This window comes from Pongo pygmaeus, chromosome 21, assembly GCF_028885625.2.
Source record: "Pongo pygmaeus isolate AG05252 chromosome 21, NHGRI_mPonPyg2-v2.0_pri, whole genome shotgun sequence".
Taxonomy (NCBI): Eukaryota; Metazoa; Chordata; class Mammalia; order Primates; family Hominidae; genus Pongo; species Pongo pygmaeus.
Window position 1 is genome coordinate 20,697,101 of NC_072394.2, and position 21,863 is coordinate 20,718,963.

General features: G+C 48.4%; 1 protein-coding gene across 2 annotated transcripts in view; it reads left to right on the plus strand.

The window, feature by feature from the left end:
* The first annotated feature begins 5,114 nt into the window (after nucleotides 1-5,114).
* PYGB (glycogen phosphorylase B) overlaps nucleotides 5,115-21,863 on the plus strand; it is a 58,123-nt gene continuing 41,374 nt past the window's right edge. Inside the window, exons 1-2 of one of the 2 annotated variants that reach the window (XM_054467860.2) lie at nucleotides 5,115-5,505; nucleotides 19,081-19,182. In XM_054467860.2, coding sequence (XP_054323835.1) covers nucleotides 5,263-5,505; nucleotides 19,081-19,182 — 345 coding nt within the window. In that variant the 5' untranslated portion in view covers nucleotides 5,115-5,262. The remainder of the gene's footprint in view (nucleotides 5,506-19,080; nucleotides 19,183-21,863) is intronic. The other variant, XM_063659492.1, reaches the window with a different exon arrangement.

The following is a 21,863-nucleotide window of genomic DNA, read 5'->3' on the forward strand; positions in this document are numbered from 1 at the left end:
CTGTCTCAAAAAACAAAAAGATACAAGAACTTTAAAGGTAATGTATTATCTCCAACAACACAGAATAGCTCTCTACAACAGTAACGAAACCAGAACCAGCATCCATCCCTTCTTAGTGATTTTTAAAAAATTACCTCCCAAAAAGAGAAGACAGAGACGTAGAGGACAGTCTAAAACAGGGATTCCCTGATGCTGAGGTTAGCAGATGCTCTGGCCTGATCGCTGCTCTGATCCAGGCTGCCAGAACAATCCTTTCTCTTAGAAGGGCAAACCTGCTTTTCAGCTTTATATAAAATAAAAGCATAGCCCAATTTCTTTCCATTTTGCCTGTTCTGAAGCCTGGCAGTTTTGTTGCTAAAATGGAAGATGAAGCTGAATCCAACTCTTGGTTATTTACAGAAGGAAAAAAATCTTTTCCCCGGCCCATGTTAGGGTCTCCAGCTAGGGGGCCTCTAATTACACCAGCCAAAGACAATTCAATCAGGCAAGAAAGAAACAAGTTTATTGGCATGTGCATTGCACTTACATGTGGCAGTACCTGGCAATGAATAACCCAAAGTGTGGTCAGAACTTGGGTTCATCTATCATCTTAGGCTGTCGTAAAGGAAAAGGCCTGGAGCTTCTGGGCAGGGGAGGCATGTAGTGGGAAGGTGTCTTGGTCTATTTGTGCTGCTGTAACAGAATGCCATGGACTGTGTAATTTATAAAGAAAAGTGGCTTCTCTGGCTCATGGTTCTGAAGACTGGGAAGTCCAAGAGCATGGCACTGGCATCTGGTGAGGGTGGAAGGAGGGTGGAAGTGCAAGAGAGGGTGAAAGAGACAGAACAAGAGAGGGCCGAACTCATTTTTATAACAACCCACTCCCACAATGGCATTAATCTATCCTTGAGGGTGGAGGCCTCATGGCCTAATCACCTCTGAACAGTCCTACCTCTTACACAATGGCAATTAAATTTCAACATGAGTTTTGGAGGGTATTTTCAAACCTCAGCAGAAGGTGCCCAGGAAAAGTATGGTAAACAAGGGTTGTTTAGGAAGGTTTGTTATGCAGACTTAAGTCAGTAACTTCTTCCAATGATAAGAGTTGTTACAAGATATCCTCTTCCTTGCATGGAAGAGGGAGACGTGGAAATTTCCTTTATAATAAATGTGAATTTTTTTTACAAATGAAATGGTTTTTAGAGCCTTTCCTGTGGTCTGCTGGTTCTTAATGGCCTTTAACTCAAAATAATCCACATGCGAAGAGGCATATTTTGGGGTGGCATATCCCAATGCCCCTCAGATGCCTCTTTTGTGAACTGTCCAAGTGGATGCCCACCTCAGGACCTTTGCATTTGCTATTCCCCCAGATTCATTCATGCCTTTTTTTTAGATGGAGTCTTGCCCTGTCGCCCAGACTGCAATCTCAGCTGACTGCAACCTCCACCTCCGGGTTCCAGCGATTCTCATACCTCGGACTCCCAAGTGCTGGGATTACAGGCATGCGCCACCACGCCCAGCTAACTTTTGTAGTTTTGGTAGAGACGGGGTTTCATCATGTTGACCAGGCTGGTCTTGAACTCCTGACTTCAAGTGATCCACCCACCTTGGCCTCCCAAAGTGCTGAGATTACAGGCATGAGCCACTGCACCTGGTCCATTCTTTCATTTTTTTTTTTTTTTTTTAGTCTCAGCTCAAATATCACCTCCTGTAACTAACAGCTCAACCTGCTTTTCTTCACAACACTTAAAACTATCTAAAAGTTATTTATTTGAAAATGATGGCCAGATGTGGTGGCTCACGCCTGTAATCCCAGCACTTTGGGGGGCTGAGGCGGGCGGATCACCTGAGGTCAGGAGTTAAAGACCAGCCTGGAAACATGGTGAAATCCTGTCTCCACTAAAAATACAAAAATTAGCTGGGCATGGTGGCGAGTGCCTATAATCCCAGCTACACGGGAGGCTGAGGCAGGAGAATTGCTTGAACCCAGGAGGCAGAGGTTGCAGTGAGCGGAGATTGCACCACTGCACTCCAGCCTGAGTGACAGAGCAAGACTCCATCTCAAAAACATTATTAATAAATAAATAAATAAATTACCTGAAAATGGCTGAGATAATTAATACTGGGACTCATTTAGCCACTTCAGCAATATTAGCAGCCAGAGGAGGTGAGGAGACATGATGGTGACAGGGCTCCTTCCTGCATCAACCATGCACATTATGAAGAGTCACATCATGAAGATTCAGTATTGGACTAAGTGCTGCAGGAGAAGGGAAGGACCATGGCGGCTCCCAGGAAGAGGAAATGACATCTGAGTAAGATAACTGTTAAAGAAAAAAAAAAATCAATAGCATTTGTTAAAGCATGGTACCAAAGACTTTATTCACGACCATCATGATAGGTACAGGGACCACTGCAACAGGGTCTTGCAGCAGGGGAGAGAGATTGGGCTCAACTCCAAAAACAGCATGGGCAAATGGGCATTTATAGCCAAGGACTGGGGGAGGGGTCAGTGGATGGACAGTTACTAAGAGGACACTTCAGGGGTCCAGGTGATTGTGTCTAAACCACCTCATAGGATTCCTCTGAAGGCAGGCCAGGGTGATTGGACATCATGGGGGATGGTGGAGCATGGGGAGCCTGATCAGATGTCACCAAGGGGGATCAGATATTAGGGGCAGGGAATCCTTGCTAAATTGACAAAGCAGGGATTGCTAAAACAGATGTCACAGGGAAGTGTACGATGGCCCTAGGAGAAGGCTCAGAAGCCTGACTAGAGTTTGGTCAAAGAATTTTTGTCAGGATCATGGAAAATTTCATAAAGTGTAGCTATGAAAGAAAGGACTTAAAATTTATTTAACCAGAGTAACAAAGAATTAAAAGTCAATCCAGTAAGAGAATATATAGGCCTTAAATCAGCAACCATTAGTGAAGTCTGTGGCCTCTAGTTTTTCTTACTAAAACTTACTCCAATTATAAAATAAATATTGTGGAAAAAAACAGGAAATACAAAATGTATGGAGAAAATAAGGAAACCCCCCTGATAATTCTTCCATTCAGAAATAACCAGTGTTTAGGTTTGGATATACACCTGTGTTTCTAACACAGTAATCCCTAGCCACATGTGGTTATTTAATTTAAATTTAAATTGACTAAATGAAAGTAATATTTAAATCATTACTGTCATTTCTGCATTACATCCTTATTTTTGTCTTTCATTTATCAGTATTGTGTCATCGATCACACCTTCCTAGCTAGCTATTAAAATAGTCATTCCTTTTATTAGCACAATGGTTTATGATATTAACTTTGAGCATAGTACATTGTTCTGGGCTTGTGTAGTGAAGCAGGGCTTGGCTGGGGTGAACCTTGGCTGTTTCCCTTATTAGCTGTGTGGGCTTAGGGAAGAGTTAACTTATCTGTGGCTCACCTTCTCCATTGTCAAGCGGGGGTAATAGCAGGCTATTTGCAGGGATCAGGAGTTAATATGTGTACACTGCAAGTAATGATCAATAAGTGTCAGCACCTCCATTCTTTGCCAGGTGTGCACCACAGCTGGGGGATTAACCTTTACCACACCACAGAAGAAAACATATTTGCATAACTTACTTTTTGTCTTTTGAAGCTTTCCTTGAACTCTATTCCCCAGAGTGGTAGAAGTGGTCATAGGGCACCATGATTTTTATGACTTCTGAATTGCCAGATCACCCTCAGAGAGATTACATCAGTGTTCAGAGCTTGCAGCCAAGCTCGACCCCACAGCTCTGCCATCTGTGCCCGAAGTTCGATCTTGTTGGCTCCAGAATCCCTAGGATATAGTGCAGGAGTGAATCCCCAGCTGGAGATGGGTGGGCTGTGGGGTCATTCCAGATTGATTAACCTCCGACCTCTGAAGTCTGCAGCTGGAAGGGGCTCCAGGTAAGAAGATAACTTTGAAGCATCACACCAGGAAACCTACTGCACCTGGACTTTTATGACATCTCCTGCGGGCAATTTTTACCTCCATGAAATTCAGTAACCTTTGCAGCCCCTTCAGCCCAAGACCACCAGGAGCAAACCTGTGGTCCCACAAAATCGGGTGTACTGACCCACTGGAATGAGGGAGAGCCTCCCAAGAACGAAGGGAAAGGCACAGTTCTTATGGGATTGGGGGAAGGCAGAGTTTAGGTGACCTTTACGTGAAGCAGGGTTCCCACAGGCTGAGGCCAGCAGGACTGTGTTCCGCGGGGCCAAGTGTGGGAAGCTGTGTGCAGACGCCCCCTATCTGGAGCTGCAGCCTGGATTGGGATGACAGAGGCTAAGTCTGGTTAGTGGCTGAGCTCCCCGGCCAGACGGGCACGTTTCTTTCTCCCTGCTGTAATCTCAAAGCGGACAGCGTCTGCCGGGTGGTTTCGGGAACAGGGTTTCTCCGAGGGCTAGGGGGCTGCGGTCCCTCCGAGGCGGGGTCGTGGCGGCACTTGGCTGTGGCTGCCTCGCGCCCTCGGGAACGGGCGTCTCCAGCTCGCTGGCAGCTGGTTTTCTCCACGTCTGTCATCGGCCTGGAGTGGCAAGCAAATAGCTGGCATTTTCAGAGCCGCCCTGTCCCCGACAGAGAAGACCGGGCCCAGCAGGCGTTGGTGGATGCCTTTCAAGCTGTAATCAGTTTCCCCGAACGTGTACCAGGTCTCGGCCACAGCCCGGGCCCAGCGCGCTCCCGCGGGGCACCTGGTGACCCGGTGCAGGGCGGGAGGGCCGGTCCCAGGAACCCCAGAGGGCCGGAGGGCAGGGCCCCCTTCCCGCACCGCCCCCGGGCTGGCAGGAGCGGCCAGGACGGCACGCTCCGAGGCCCCGGGTCCCTTGCCCCCTCCAGTCGCTCCCACTTTCTGCGGGGCTTGCCCAACAAGGGTGCAAACCCCACTCTCAGGTGGCGTGGACAGGTTGCTGCCGCCTCGGACTACACCAGCGATCTCAGCTATGAGCCCGGAGGCCCCGCCCCGCCCTCCGGAGGCCCCGCCCCGCCCTCCGGAGGCCCCGCCCCGCCCTCCGGAGGCCCCGCCCCGCCCTCCGGAGGCCCCGCCCCGCCCTCCGGAGGCCCCGCCCCGCCCTCCGGAGGCCCCGCCCCGCCCTCCGGAGGCCCCGCCCCGCCCTCCGGAGGCCCCGCCCCGCCCCGGCGCAGCGCGCAGGCGCGGCCCATGCGTCCCGCAGAGCCGCAGTGCCGGGCGCCAGAGCAGCTGCACAATCCCGGCGCTCGCGTGTCCCGCCGCTTTCCTCCTCCATCTCTTTTCCTCCGCCTTGGCCGGCGCGATGGCGAAGCCGCTGACGGACAGCGAGAAGCGGAAGCAGATCAGCGTGCGCGGCCTGGCGGGGCTAGGCGACGTGGCCGAGGTGCGGAAGAGCTTCAACCGGCACTTGCACTTCACGCTGGTCAAGGACCGCAATGTGGCCACGCCCCGCGACTACTTCTTCGCGCTGGCGCACACCGTGCGCGACCACCTGGTGGGCCGCTGGATCCGCACGCAGCAGCACTACTACGAGCGCGACCCCAAGGTGAGGCGCTGCCCCGCCCTGTGCGCCCGGGCCCGCTGAGAGGGCGCCCGTCCCAGAACTGCGCCAGCGGGGGTCTCTCTGCGGGGCGGTCCGCCGGGCGTTACCCGCGCCCCTCCCTGGCCGGCGGCCAGGCACAGCCGACTGGGGAGTCGCCTGGAAGCCGCGGTCGGCGGGGGCCGGGCGTCTCCTGCGCAGGGCAGCGGCCACAGGTCCGCTCCACTGGGAGCCCGCGCCTGGCGGGGTCCGCTGTCCCCAGCAGATGATGCTGAGCCCTGGAGCCTGGCGGACGTTCCCGGTCTCTTTCTGGCCGTGCGCTTCCGCGCTGGCTGCGGAGCCGGTGCTCCTCGCCCATGCCTCCAGCCACCCTTTGTTTTCCTGCAGCAGCCTGTGGGAGAAAATGGGACTGGAACCAGGCCTGGGCAGCCTTGTGGGTTGGAAGGGGGTGAGCTCGGTAATCTGCAGGGAATTGTGAGACTTTTTGTGTACGCTGCTTAGAAGAAAATCACTGAAGATGCCTGCTTCACGCAGGAGTGGTACGAAGCTCAGAGATGGAGATAGAGCCCTCGAAGAAGGCTCTGTCTTAGAGGTTCCCACACCTCCCTTGGAGAAATTTGCTTGGGTTAAAGTTGACAGAGATCGTCTTACTTTTTATATCTTGCAAAAATTTGTTTGAGTAGTGAAACGTTAAAGTCACTGATTGTCCCCGTTACTCTTAACCATGTTTACTATGGGCCTGTGTTCTTGATGTTTTTTTGGTATTCCTAAATATACATACACATTTTTAAAAAGTATATTGCACATACAGTTTTTTAATTTTCTGTTTCATTCGTAAACATTTGTAACTTTTTCACTGATAAACAGCTTTGCAGGTCAGTGGATAGGATGGTAGTTTTCAGTTTGATAGGTACACGGTAGTCTTGCACAGCCCCCTGTTGCCAGTTTTTTGTTGTTGTCGTTTGCTTTTAAACTCTTAACCATGGAGAATTGTCTTTCTGCTACACTAACGTAGAGGGAGAACTGATGAGGAAAAGACACAGTTCCAGACCTGAAGCCACTTGGCAAAGATTTTACTTTTGCAGTGTACACCTAGGCACTGAGCACTTGCTTTATGGATGGTATTTTAGCATATTTTTGTAGGGCATTAAGATATGTTTAATACAGTAATTGCTAAGAGATTGACTGCTTTTCCAAACTTATTCTGGGACATTCTTTTTTCTAAAGTAGAGATGGTAAAAGGGACAGATTTGTTAGAATACCAGCTGGCGCTCTTCATATTTGGTATGCAAAACATGGAAAGAAGTGGCAACGAATGGCCAAAACAGGTTATAACAAGGGCTTGGGATGACTTTGCCAGGAAAAGCAGCCAAGAAGCAGTGGCTCCCCCAGAATTCCCTGCTGTTGGGAGAGTTTTGATGCACAGCACCATTTTTTTTTTTTTTTTTTTTAATTCTGAGTCTTGCCCTGTAGCCTGGAGCTAGAGTGCAGTGGCGCTCACTGCAACCTCCGCCTCCCGGGTTCAAGCAATTCTCCTGCCTTAGCCTCCGGAGTAGCTGGGATTACAGGCGCCTACCACCACCCCTGGCTAATTTTTTGTATCTTTAGTAGAGACGGGGTTTCACCATGTTGGCCAGGCTGGTCTCAAACTCCTGACCTCGTGATCCGCCCGCCTCGGCCTCCCAAAGTGCAGGAGTTACAGGCGTGAGCCAACGCACCCGACCTGCAACATCATTTTTATTGTCTAAGTGGCGGATGGCAAAGACGTAGTTCTGCCTTCACATTCAAGGGCATTTCCTTGGAGCTGGACCAGGACTTAGCTCTACACCTTAGGGTGCCCATTGGCGTATGTATGTATAATCAGATCCTGGAGAGGCCAGCGATGGGCTCAGGGATTACGGAAATGACCTTCATGAACAAGATAGTCCCTGCAACAAAACAGGTTTTCTGATCCTCTGTGAGATCTCTTTTGATTGTCTACTGTGGTGGCTCTGGGTGGAAACCTTTCTCGTAAAACACACAGTCTGTAAGTCGTGAAGTTGTAAACTTTTAGCTCTCACAGTCTGTAAATAAGCTGTGTGCCTATTCTGAATAGGAAGGACATGGAAAATTGGGATTTAAGTGCTTCTTTCGCTAATTCATGATGAAAATAAGCTTGCCATCCTTTCTCTGGAAAAGTTACATGCTTGCTGGTGATGGACCAGCAACCAGTCCCACCAGAGCCAATGAGAGGAGGTGTGCTCCCAAGAAAATAACTGCTGTGCCTCCCCCTCAGCCAGAAATGACCTCAGACATTCACCGGCACACTGCAGACTGTGGTAATGTGACACTCTAGAGCTCCTAAATAGAATGCTTTTATTGTTATTTTTGTCTGTTTAAAAATTATGCAAGTCCTGAAGGAAAAATTATTACTGGAGGAAAAATTAGAAAATATAGATAAGCCAGAAGGAAAAAAATTAACTGTAATCCTGTAACCCACTTCTATCACCCACTTTGTAAATGCTATAAATATTTTGTGTTCTACATTGTTTTTTCTGTATTGGCAGAAACTTGTTTTTAATATATAAAATAGCATTATGCTGAACCTATTGTTTCATAACTCTTAGCACTTTATTTGTGGTACATAGCAGAAAAAGTAGAAGTTGGGGTGTTCAGAGGAAGATTTGTCAAGCTTTGCCATGCTTGGCAAATCAGCACGTCAAAACATCTGGCTAACGTGGAGAGCTTTGTGCTTGGCAAGAGGTGGCGGTTGGTCATGAAGACGTTTAATGGATTCTCTGAAGTGGTGGCAAGGTGGCGAGAGGAGTCCAGCCTGAAACTGCAGAGCCTGGGATTGCGCTGCATGGAGAAGAAAGGGTGTGCGTGATTCCACGCCCCTTTTCATCCTGGCCTTTCCATTCGGTCTGTGCAACTGTGGGCTTGGGTGGATTTCTTTGCCATTCTTGGCCTCAGTTTTCTCATCTTTAAAATGAGGGAAATCAAGCTGGTGATGTGTTTCCGAAGTCTGTTGCCATTCTGAAATGTTAGAGTTTAAACGTTTCCATTTCATATTGAATTGACATTCCATCTCCATCCAGAGAGAATTTGAGGATGCTTATGCTAGATGCAGCACAAAAGGTTCACATTAGAAGGCCTCAGAGTGAGGGTTGGGGTAGGACAGTGAGGGTCAGGACACAAAACACAGACCAGGATCCTGGCAATGAAAGCAGCCCATGCCCAGTTATGAGAGTCACGGGATCCCTTCTATGACATCCTGAAAGGACAGGTGCACGGTTTATTCCGTGGGCTTTTGTGAAGCAGTGTTGTCGATGTCCTGAGCCACTGACCTGCAGCACCCCTGCAGTGGATGTAACAATCAGTTTTTGAGACTCTTCCCGTAAGCTCCTGGCATGATTACAGCACAGATTAAGGAAAAGCAGCTCTACCTTGGGGCCCACACTGCTGTCCTAAATATTCGTAATAAGATAAACACAATGAAATACGATTAATCTTTTGGTTTGGCTGGACCCAGGAGTTAAAGAAAGATGATCTAGAGAAGTGTTTTGCAGACCCTGCTGCTCTGTGATCCCCACTTCTGGGATTTGTTTTAATTAGTCATTTGTGGTACCAGCCTGTGGAATCCTAACACTCCCAATTTTTCTGATGTATTTCCACTTTTATGTGTGAAGTTGAGCTTGCATCTCCTGGGCAGGCTTCCCTGACAGCAGATTGCTCAAAGTCATTTTTCTGGCCAGTAGCTGATGGTGGGTGCTGTTCTGTGTTGCTGACAGCTAGCCACTTGGAAGGTAGGCCCCAGCTGTCATTTTAGCAGATAGAGAAGCCTACAGTGTGTGCCTTCATTTTCTGCAGAAGACAGCCTGGCCTCTGCCCTTGCAGGCTGTAGTGGCTGGTTTTATGTGTCAACTTGGCCGTTTTGCCTAGATAGTAACGTGGATGTCCCTCTGGGGGGGCGGGGGGGTGGTGTTTCCCACACTGACTGAGCATCTTACAATTCAGTTCCATTCTGATGCTGCCTACCTGGATGTAGCCTCAGATCCCACAGGCTAAAGGCTCAGTCCCACAAGACTTCTCCACCCCAGATGTCAGTTGCACATCAGGGCCTCCCTTCTGACCTCTGACCGACAGCCTCCTCGACAGCCTCCTCGGGTTTGATGATTTGCCAGAGTGGCTCATGAAACTCAGGGAAACACTTCACTTGCGTTTACCAATTAATTATAAAGAATACAACCCAGGAACAGCCAGATAGAAGATATGCAGAGGGCAGGTCTGAGGGAGGGTGCAGGGGCTTCCATTCCCTCTGCAGGTGCCACTGTCCCAGCACCTCTAGGATTCACTGAACTGGAAGGAAGCTCTTCTATCCCCTTCAGTTGGGGATTTTATGGAGGCCCCAGTTACCTAGTGTGATCATTGGCCACTGGTGATGAGCTCAGCCTTTAGCCCCTCGCCCTTCACTGGAGTTTGGGGGTGGCGGGAGGGGTGGGCCTGAAACTTCCAACCCTCTAACTACAGAGCTGGTTCCCCTGGCAGCCAGCCTCTGCCCTTAGGGGCTTGCTGAAAGTCACCTTTTGGTGACCACGTCAGGTGTGGTTGAAAGGGACTTGTTATGAATAACAAAAGGCAATTCTTTCATTTTTATTGCTCTTATCACTTAGGAAATTACAAGGGTGTTAGGAGCACTGGCCAGGAAGAACAAATAAGTATATCTCATTACATCACGGTTTCACAGCCTCCCATGGGGGAAGGCCTTGCAGAACAAACCCTGCCACCAGCTACCTTGCACCAGAGCTGCAGCTTGCCTGGGTCTCCAGCCTGCTGGCCCACCCCACCCTGCAGGTTGTGGCCTTGCACTTCCAGAATCACTTGAGCCAGTTTCTTAAATCTGTCTCTCTCTACACATACCTTACTGTTAGTTCTGTGTCTCTGGAGAACCCTGACTAATCCACAGGGGCCGTGGTGTCTTTATAAAATATGGCTGGGCGCGGTGACTCACACCTGTAATCCCAGCACTTTGGGAGGCCGAGGTGGGTGGATCACCTGAGGTCAAAAGTTCGAGACCAGCCTGACCAATATGGTGAAACCTGGTCTCTACTAAAAATACAAAAATTAGCCAGGCATGGTGGTGGACGTCTGTAGTCCCAGCTACTCGGGAGGCTGAGACAGGAGAATTGCTTGAACCAGGGAGGCGGAGGTGGCAGTGAGCCAAGACTGCGCCATTGCACTCTAGCCTGGGCAACTCTGCCTAAATAAAGTAAAATAAAATAAAATAAGGTAACCGACCTCACCTCCACATCTCAGCCATATTTCCTTTTAAACTTTATGTGATTTCAGACCCTTAAAAAGTTGCAAGAATAATACAAAGATTTCTTGTTAATTCCTGTATACCCTTCATCCGGATTCCCCAGATGTTAAACATTATAACACACTTGTTAGGTCATTTTGTCGCTGTAAGTTCATTTTTCTCCGAATCATTTGAAAGTAAGTACCAGCCTGACCAACAAGGTGAAACCCCATCTTTACTAAAAATACAAAAATTAGCCAGGCGTGGTGCTGGGCGCCTGTAGTCCCAGGTACTTGGGGGACTGAGGCAGGAGGATTGCTTGAACCTGGGAGGAGGAGGTTGCAGTGAGCCGAGATCACGCCACTGCATTCCAGCCTGGGCAACGGAGCGAGACTCTGTCTCAAAAAAAAAAACCAAAAAACGGAGTCGTAGCCTTGTTGCCCCTTCACCCCCAAAAACGGCAGTGAGTAGTCCAGAAAAACAGGGAAGTTCTCCTACACACCCACAGTAGAGCAGTTAAACTCTGGACATTTTCATCAACACAGTGCTGTCGTCTGCAAATCTTTTCAGTGTCACCAGCTGTCCTGCTTAATAAATACAAATAAAATGCAATAATACAATTGTTAAAAATACAAATAAATAATTGGGAGAACTTTAGAAGTCTTTTCAGATTATATCTTTTTTATTATTATTATTAAACAGATCAAAGCTTTAAGCCATTTGGAAATTCACAGCATCCTAAGACATGCAGCAAATAACCACAGGAGATAGGAGCTGGCTTTTTCTCACCCATGCAGAATGGCGTTCTTAGGATACGGTGAAGGGAAGCGAAATGAACACAGATTTAGAAAGGTAATTGGACAGTAAGAGAAGTTTGGTTAACAGTGTCTTCAACAGTATCTTGAGTAGGAATGACATGTAATTTTAGGTATAGCTAAGTGGCATTTCTCGGCCTGCAAACAGTTAAAATGAAAGATTAAAGTAGTGTTTAAAAACGATGACTGGTAGCTCACTAGTTATAAATATAGTTTGACACGGTCCAGATCACTTAGTGTAACTTGATTAGGCTCTGTCAGTGATAAGGAGAAGGCTCCCATCGCTTTCTGGCTCTGGATTAGTACTGAGTAGACTTTTTGTGGAGCTTAATTGCATAGAAGGCAGGAGACAGTGACTTGTGGCAATGTGTGTCATGGAGTGTAGAAGGAATTTGTTTACTGCAGAACCAAGTGATCTCTTAAGATCCCCATGAGTTCTAAAGTTCTATAATTCTTTTACATTTGGCATTTTCAAAATTGAGCAAACAGACCTGTGTTCGAGTCCTAGGTACTGGAGTGAGAAGGAGATCCACGATCCATGTTGAGAAGCCTGCCCACTCTTCATGGGAAGCCAAGTTTTCCTGGCACTTAATTCATTAAGAAAGTGCTGTGTGACTTCACAGGCTGGGAGCTTGAGAGATGTGCTAGCTAATCCTCACGTCCTTACAGCAGATACAGTAGTGGATTATCAGATTGCTCTGTGAACAACTTCCCAGAAGCCTCGTCAGACACGGTGGAGTGGACACTGTGACACTGTCAAGGAAACGGAAGACCAACCTCAGTGTCTGGCGGGTGGGAGGCCCCTCAACATCTCTCCTCCCACGGGACCTTGGTTTTCCTGGATGGTATCTGAGACTGCTCAGCTCACCAGCAGGAGCCAGCAGGTCCAGCCCAGGGAGGTGGCCCCTTTGTGTCTGGAGGGGCTGGGAGCCCCCGCTCCAAGGCCTGGCTGGTGGAACGTGGTGCCCACTGGCCTCTGGCTAGCTCAGTGGCCCGTGTTCCTGTGTCTTATCAGGGCCAGCTCTGTCCACAGTGCCTGGGTGGCAGGGAGGGACAGTCTGCCCTGTGAGTCACTCTGTGCCCATGTAGGAACCAGTAGAGGGCGGCTGGTCTGAGGCATGCTGGTACCGACAGAATCGAATACACAAAAGGAGAGTTGCTGTGCTTTCTTGGGGACAGGAGGACCAGTTTCAGACCAGATCTGCCTGCAGAATTAGGCTCTTCATCTTGGTGAAAGCAGCCGCCCAACTCTTTTTTTTTTCTTTTTTGAGGTGGAGTTTCACTCTTGTTGCCCAGGCTGGAGTGCAGTGGCACGATCTCTACTCACTGCAACCTCTGCCTCCCGGGTTCAGGCGATTCTCCTGCCTCAGCCTTCTGAATAGCTGGGATTGAAGGCATGCACCACCACGCCCAGCTAGTTTTGTATTTTTGGTAGAGACAGGGTTTCACCGTGTTGGCCAGGCTGGTCTTGAGCTCCTGACCTCAAGTGATGTACCTGCCTCAGCCTCCTAAAGTGCTGGGATTATAGGCGTGAGCCACCACACCTGGCTCCAACTCTTTCTTTTGTTTCCCTGAATGTTGGGAAAGTTCTTTCTTTTTCCACCAGAGTATTCAGACATTAATGTTAAACGAAGACTGTAGTTAAAAATCCCTTCAGAAAAGGGAGAAAAAATTGGTGGTCTCCACAGGCCCGATTCTGTGAATCTCTGTCTGTAAAGAGCAAAATGAGGCTCTGCGGGTTGGTGTTACACTCTCTTTTCAGCGTCTGTTAACTCCTGAGGTGTCTTTAGATGATTGGTATGTTGTGTACTGTTCGTGTTGATCATATTTTCATCTATTTTTGAGCTTTATGTTTTTCTATTATTTGCCTGGTTGTGTAGGCTTTGCGTGTAATAAATAAACTCTGTTAAAAAAAAGCGGGGGGCCTGGCTTGAACCCAGGAGGCGGAGGTTGCAGTGATCCAAGATTGCACCATTGCATTCCAGCCTGGGCAACAGAGCGAAACTCTGTCTCAAAAAAAAAAAACAAAAAACAAAAACAAAAAACAGGCTGGCTTTAGGCTACTTAACACTTGTTATGTCATATTGCAAGAAGGGACCATGGTAGAAAAATCAATGGCCCAGTTCAATCCCAGGCGGCAGGGCCTCCTTAGAGCAGAGCTGCTGAGCAGGGAGGTTAAGGGATCCTGTTGGCATTTTCAGGCTGAAGCAGGTGAGTCCAGTTCTCCAACCAGCGCTCCCTGAGCAGGGAAGCCCTGTTCACGGTTGCACAGGAGGAGCCAGAGGGGAGAGAGTGGAAAGAGGCTGTCCTGCAGCAGCAGTATTTGGGGTCATGGAAGAGCTAGGTCCCTAGGCTGTTGCTTGGACAAAGCCTATGCCTTTACATGGTTTTTTTCGGAACTGCCACCTGCCAACTTACTAGGCTCTGCATTTCTCCTTGAAAAGTCTGGTATAGTGAGGGGAACTGGCGTTGCCTGAGTCCAAGCCTAGCCCTGTGCGAGCCCACAGGTGAATGTGGTCCTCTCAGAGGCTGAGTGACTTGCCCAGGTCACCCAGCTAACCAGGGCAGGGAGCTGGGAAGGGACCCCAGCCTGTACCATTCAAGTCTGCATTTTCTTGGCCAGCTCCTCCAGCAAGCCTCTTTCAGTTTCATGGTTTTCACTCTGAACCATCTTAAGGTAAAAGCAAAATAGACACATCTCAGCAAATGATGAAAGTTCTTAAATTGAAACAAGTTGCAGAAAACCTTAAAGCAACAAAACACATTGCAGTCCCCAAGGACAGAGCCTGTGGCAGGGCAGGCCCTGGGCAGTGCCATGGGGGCTGTGCTTCAGCAGGAGGCTGCAGAACCCTCGATGTCTGCATGCAACCTGGACAATTGGAGACGCACAGGCTTCGAGTCTAGGCCCAGCACTTCCCGCGTCAGTCCTGCCCCTTACAAACAGAGATAATCAAGCTCTTGGGACATAACTGGTAAACTTTTTCCCCACAGTAGAAAAGTTCTAAGTAGAAGTTAGGAATTTTTGCAGAGAGAGCAAACTACAACCTAAAAATCCACATTTTAGCCAGGTGTGGTGGCGTGCACCTGTAGTGCCAGCTGCTTGGGAGGCTGAGACGCGAGGATCACTTGAGGCCAGGAGTTTGCAGCCAGCCTGGGCAACATAGTGAGACCGTCATCTCTTAAAAAAAAAATACACATTTTTAGTTAAAGGCAAAGTAAAAACATTCTGATTATGTTCCTGGCCTGTCAGCTTTTTATAAAACCTCTTATTAATACTTGACCCACAGTATTTTCTCAGACAGCCAGGGTCTAGTTGGGCTCAGTATGATTTCACACTGGTTAATAAACCCTGCCTGGACAGTGCCTGTGGCTTCCTCTGCCGGGGGGGAGGCAGGTGCTATGGAAACCGCATAGAATATTAAGTTCATTCAAATGTAGTCTAAATAAAGTCCAGCATGATGAAAGTCCGCTAGAGGCCTGGCTGTGAGTGACAGCAGCAGTAGTTGTACTTACAGCGGCTCTGAGGACTCATTAATTATGCTGCTGTAATTTCTTGTGACGTAAAGGACTTTAGAATTTGTACAGTAATTGTAGAAGCCTATACTCAAATGATCGAAAAAGTAAAAACAGGCCATCAAAGACAGAGCTATGATTTGTGTGTGTGTGTTCTTTCAATTTGTAGATTTAGATATTTATAGAGTATTCTTAAATTATGTATTAAAAACTTTATGGGCCAGGAGTGGTGGCTCACGCCTGTAATCCCAGCACTGTGGGAGGGAGTAGATCACCTGAGATCAGGAGATTGAGACCAGCCTGGCTAACATGGTGAAACCCTGTCTCTACTAAAAATACAAAAATAGCTGGCATGGTGGTGCATGTGCCTTTGTTCCCAGCTACTTGGGAGGCTGAGGCAGGAGAATCACTTGAATCTGGGAGGCAGAGGTTGCAGTGAGCCAGAATTGCACCCCTGCACTCCATCCTGGGCAACAGAGTGAGACCGTGTCTCCAAACAAAACAAACAAAAAAACTCTTTATATATATATTTTTTCCTTTTTGTAGTGACAGGGTCTTGCTATGTTGCCCAGGCTGGTCTTTCACTGCTGGGCTCATGTGATCCTTCCACCTCGGCCTCCCAAAGGGTTGCGATTACAGGCCACCACACCTGGCCAAAAATAACTTTAAACGTTTTATTCAGCCTCTTTTCAGTGAGCCTGGTGATGCAGACGTTAGGTGTCCTCGGTCTTCCACACCAGTATCTTTCTCCCCAGTCCCTCTCATGCTTTCCCCACTGTGGTTCACTTTTTTCTCAGCCAGGTTTTGTTTTCAGCTTTGCTTTTGTTTTGCGTTCAGTGGTACCCTTAGTTCTGTGGTAGTTTTATTTACTTATTTATTTTACTTTCCCGTGCTGTCATCCAGGCTGGAGGAGTGCAGTGGTGTGATCGCAGCTCACAGTAACCTCTGCCTCCTAGGCTCAAGCGATCCTTCTGCCCCAGCCCCCCGAGTAGCTGTGACTACAGGCTGCACCACCATGCCTGGCCTTTTTTTTTTTTTTTTTTTTTTTTGGAGACTGAGTGTTGCTCTGTAGCCCAGGCTGGAGTGCAGTGGCACGATCTTGGCTCACTGCAACCTCCACCTCCCGGGTTCAAGCGATTCTCCTGCCTCAGCCTCCCGAGTAGTAGCTAGGATTACACATGCCTGGCTAATTTTTGTATTATTATTATTATTATTATTATTTTTGAGACAGAGTCTCGCTGTGTTGCCCAGGCTGGAGTGCAGTGGCACGGTCTCAGCTCACTGCAACCTCTGCCTCCCGGGTTCAAGCAATTCTCCTGCCTCAGCCTCCTGATTAGCTGGGATTACAGGTGCCTGCCACCACCCCTGGCTAATTTTTTGTATTTTTAGTAGAGATGGCATTTCCCCATGTTGGCAAGGCTGGTCTCAAACTCCTGACCTCATGATCTGCCCACCTTGGCCTCCCAAAGCACTGGGATTACAGGCATGAGCCACTGTGCCTGGCCAATTTTTGTATTTTTAATAGAGATGGGGTTTCACCGTGTTGGACAGGCTGGACTCAAACTCCATGATCCACCCACCTGGGCCTCCCAAAGTGCTGGGATTACAGGCGTGAGCCACTGTGCCTGGCCAATTTTTGTATTTTTAATAGAGATGGGGTTTCACCATGTTGGACAGGCTGGACTCAAACTCCTGACTTCAAGTGATCCACCCACCTTGGCCTCCCAAAGTGCTGGGATTACAGGCGTGAGCCACTGCGCCTGGCCTTTTTTTTTTTTTTTTTTTTTTTTTGTAGAGATGGCCTTGAACTCCTTGACTCAAGAGATCCTCCCGCTTCAGCCTCCCAAAGTGCTGGAATTACAGGCGCGAGCCACCATGCCTGCCCTCATCTATTACTTTGTTTGACGAGAGGTATATTGACATAAAATTCAGATACTGTACAGTTCACCCCTTTAAAGCATACAGTTGGATATACTGGTTTCAGGATATTCACAGAGTTGTGCTTCCATCACCACAATCAATTTAAAAACATTTTTCACCTCGAACAGAAACTCCAAGCCTTTTGTTATCACCCACCCAAACCCCTAATCCCCTACCCTTAGGCAATTACCAGTCCCCTTTTGGTTTCTTTAGATATGCCTGTTTTAGACATTTCATATAAATGGATTCATAGAATGTGTGGTCTGTTGTGATTGGCTTCTTCCATTGAGCGTGGTGTTTTTGAGGTTCCTTCATGCTGTAGGACATGAAGGATTGACATTTGGGTTGTTTCCACCTTTTGGCTATTATGTACAAGTGTTGGAGGGGACATAGGCTTTCATTTCTCTTGGGCGCATATATACCTGGGAGTGGAATTGCTGGGTCAAATAGTAACTCTATGTTTAACTTTTTGAGAAACTGCCAAACTCAGAAAGTGCTGGAATTGGAGATGTAAACCACTGCGCCTGGCTTATTGCAGCCTTGACCTCCCAGGCTCAAGCAGTCTTCCCACCTCAGCCTCCCTTGTAGCTGGGACCACAGGCATGCCTGGCTAATTTTTAAATTTTTTGTAGAGAGAGGGGGTCTCATTTTGCTGCCCAGGTTGGTCTCAAACTCCTGGCCTCAAGCAGTTCCCCCGCGTTGGCCTCCTAAAGTGTATGAGCTGTAGTAATTGTTTTATTAGTTTTATTTTTGGAATGTTCATTGCTAATGAACATTGGATAGTTATATTAATCATGAATAATTAATTAAAAACAATAAAGATAATTGATTTTGTGTTAATCTTATATTCTGCTACCTTGCTGAATTCATTTATTAGTTCCAAAAGCCTGAATGTGGCTTAGATTCGTGACAGTTTGTTGATCACTCCTTGTCTTTTATGACCTTACAAATTTGATGACTACTGGTCAGGCATTTTATAGAAAATTCCTCAGTTTGGGTTTGTCCGCTACTTTCTCATGATTACACTGGGGTTATGGGTTTTGGGAAGAACACACAGAGGGAAGTGTCCTCATCACAGCACACCGGGGTGCCGGTCAGCATGGTCAGCTATCTCCACTGTCAAATTGCTGCCGTTTCCTTTCTGTGCTCCTCAGCAGGGCGTCGCTACATCCAGCCCACCCTCAAGGTGGCAGACAGGGATGTAAGCTCCTCCTCCTGGAGTGAAGAATATCAGAAAGTGTTCGGCCCCTGGTTAAAACCACCACAGCAATTAGTAAATATTTCAGGGGAGATGTTGGCTGTGCAGATACCCTGTTAGTCCTTGGAGTTGTGCCCACTGATCTTAGCATTCAGCCCTGGCTGCTGCAGGCCCATGGATGGCCATGAGAAGTACTCGGTAGAGAAAGTAGGGCACCTAGAACCCTGATCGGGGCCCAGGAGGCATTGCATGGGTGGCCATCCTTGCTACAGCACCTCACTGGCATAGAGCTGGCTCATGTGGCAACCCCAAGCCAGCCAGCCAGCAGGCATCGGCCAAGAGACTTCTGCTGGGGAACATGGATGCATCCATTCAGCTGTCTGTGCTGCGTTCATTGATGCTTCACGTGGGTGCTAGAAGTTGTGCTCAGGGCTCTACATTGAGTACTTGGAAGACATGGCCTGTGTTACATCTGTGTTAGAGATGTGAAGTAACTTGCCCAAGGGCACATGGCTGGTAAGAGGCTGAGCTAAGTGTAGACCTGGGTCTGTCCAGTTCTGGGTGCCTTGGCCCCAACCTGCCCTGCCTCCCCACGCATCATGGAAAGTTAGTGTGTGTTCATCCAGGGACTTTTGAGGGTCAGGGAAGAGAAGGCCATGTTGAGGAGGGGTCTCCTGGGTGGGCTGCTATGGGGGGCTGCGGTCAGCAAGCTGCCTGACAGAGCAAGCCCAGTTTTTATGCGTGGGGTTGACATAAATGAAATCCCGAGTGGGGGCTTCATGGGTCCTGTCATCTCTGTAACCTTCCTAAAGTGTAGAATGGAATGAGAAATCTTATTCTTTCTTCTGCTTCCTCAGCGCATTTATTATCTTTCCCTGGAATTCTACATGGGTCGCACGCTGCAGAACACGATGGTGAACCTGGGCCTTCAGAATGCCTGCGATGAAGCCATCTATCAGGTACAGGGCCTCGTGGCCGAGCTTCTGGGTGGTGCCTCGTGGTGCTTTGAGGTCTGAATCCATTTTCCCACAGAGGTGAGCCCTGATGTTAAGACTAGCAGCTATCTGGGAATCAGGAGATTTACAGCCTGTTCTCCCCTCCTGGAAGGAATGGGTTGGTGGGGCTGCTGTCTGTTATTGAGAGTAGAAAGTAAGAATTGAATGGACCGCAAGCATGGGGTTGAATTGGGATGCAAAGGCATGGAGGTTCTAGAGGCCATCCCACACCCCACCTCACCTCCGGGGCGGATTTAGAGTACTGCACCAGTGGTTGGTATTATTCCATTTTGACTTCATCAAACTGCTGACCCATGTCTGGTTTCCCTCCCTCCACCCGTGAGATGACCTCCAGAGCTTACCCTAGTTGTCTAGTTGTAAAAGCGGTATTTCTCCCCTAAAAACAGAACCTGCCTTTCCTTGGGAGTTCTTCATTAGCACTTGTTCACTTTGAACTTAATCCTTTCACAGTTCCTTTGTGGTTTTAGAGCAGAGCAGCCATCGGCTTCCTGGTCTGTCTTCGCTTCCCTTCACAGCTGAGTCTCTCTAGAGTATAACCTTTTACCTGCGTATAGATGGGTGTCTTCATGGCGGGCCCCCTCCACCTCAGCGCCCTGCCACCGCCTTTGCTTTGCTTGGGTTTGGATGTGTGTGGGAGGAGCGGGGGTGTTTTGTTGGGGCAAATGTCTTGCATGGCTGGGAGTCGGCTCAACATTGCCTGGGGCTCCGTCTCCCCCTGCAGGATGTCATAGCTGTGTCTGTGTACAACAAAATGCAACAAAAACTTCACTCCGCATGTTTGAAATCAGCTAATGGCGCTAAAGGTTACCCTGGCAGGTGGCTTGGCATTTACATCTGTTTACTGAGTGTTAACATTCTTACAGAAGAAGTGCAGAACATGAAATATCTTAGTCTTGTCTTTGGATTTTACCATTATAGAATGCATTTTAGTTTTTGAAACATTTTATGCAGTTCTTACATACAGTAAAAATTTTAGGGAATAGTTTGCATCGTAAATATGCAATATGTTTATAATTTTTCTTCACGAAAAATGAATGTTTATTATGGAAATTTAGAAATTGCAGGCAAGCATGTATCCTTTTAAACTTTGTATACTTGATGGGAAGTTCCAATATGGCCGAATAGGAACAGCTCCAATCTATACCTCTCAGCGTGAGTGACGCAGAAGATGGGTGATGTCTGCATTTCCAACTGAGGTACTGGGTTCATCTCACTGGGGCTTGTCGGACAGTGGGTGCAGGACAGTGGGTGTAGTCCACCGAGCTTGAGAGCGTGAGCTAAAGCAGGGCAAGGCATTGGCTCACCCGGGAAGCGCAAGGGATCAGGGAATTCCCTTTCCTAGCCAAGGGACGCTGTGACCAATGGCACCTGGAAAATTGGGTCACTCCCACCCTAATACTCCGCTTTTCCAACGGTCTTAGCAAACGGCACACCAGGAAATTATATCCTGCGCCAGGCTCGGAGGGTCCCACGCCCACGGAGCCTCACTCATTGCTAGCACAACAGTCAGATTGAACTGCAAGGCGGCAGCGAGACTTCGGGAGGGGCGTCCGCCATTGCTGAGGCTTGAGTACATAAACAGAGCAGCCGGGAAGCTCAAACTGGGTGGAGCCCACCACAGCTCAAGGAGGCCTGCCTGCCTGTGTAGACTCCGCCTCTGGGGGCAGGGCATAGCTGAACAAAAGGCAGCAGAAACTTCTGCAGACATAAATGTCTCTGTGTGACAGCTTTGAAGAGAGTAGTGTTTCTCCCAGTACGGAGTTTGAGATCTGAGAACGGACAGACTGCCTCCTCAATTGGGTCCCTGACCCCTGAGTAGCCAACCTGACTGGGAGGCACCTCCCAGTAGGGGCCGACTGACACCTCACACAGCCGGGTGCCCCTCTGAGACGAAGCTTCAGAGGAACGATCAGGCAGCAACATTTGTTGTTCTGCAATATTCGCTGTTCTGCAGCCTCCGCTGGTGATACCTAGGCAAACAGGGTCTGGAGTGGACCTCCAGCAAACGCCAACAGACCTGCAGCTAAAGGTTAGAAGGAAAACTAACAAACAGAAAGGACATCCACACCAAAACCCAGTCTGTACGTCACCATCATCAAAGACCAAAGGTAGATAAAACCACAAAGATGGGGAGAAACCAGAGCAGACAAGCTAAAAATTCTAAAAATCAGAGCACCTCTTCTCCTCCAAAGGAACGCAGCTCCTCGCCAGCAATGGAACAAAGCTGGACGGAGGATGACTTTGATGAGTTGAGAGAAGAAGGCTTCAGACGATCAGACTTCTCTGAGCTAAAGGAGGATGATCGAACCCATCACAAAGAAGCTAAAAACCTTGAAAAAAGGTTAGATGAATGGCTAACTCGAATAACCAGTGTAGAAAAGTCCTTAAATGACCTGATGGAGCTGAAAACCATGGCATGAGAACTACATGATGCATGCACAAGCTTCAGTAGCCAATTTGATCAGCTGGAAGAAAGGGTATCAGTGATTGAAGATCAAATGAACGAAATGAAGTGAGAAGAGAAGTTTAGAGAAAAAAGAGTAAAAAGAAATGAACAAAGCGTCCAAGAAATATGGGACTATGTGAAAAGACCAAATCTATGGCTGATTGGTGTACCTGAAAGT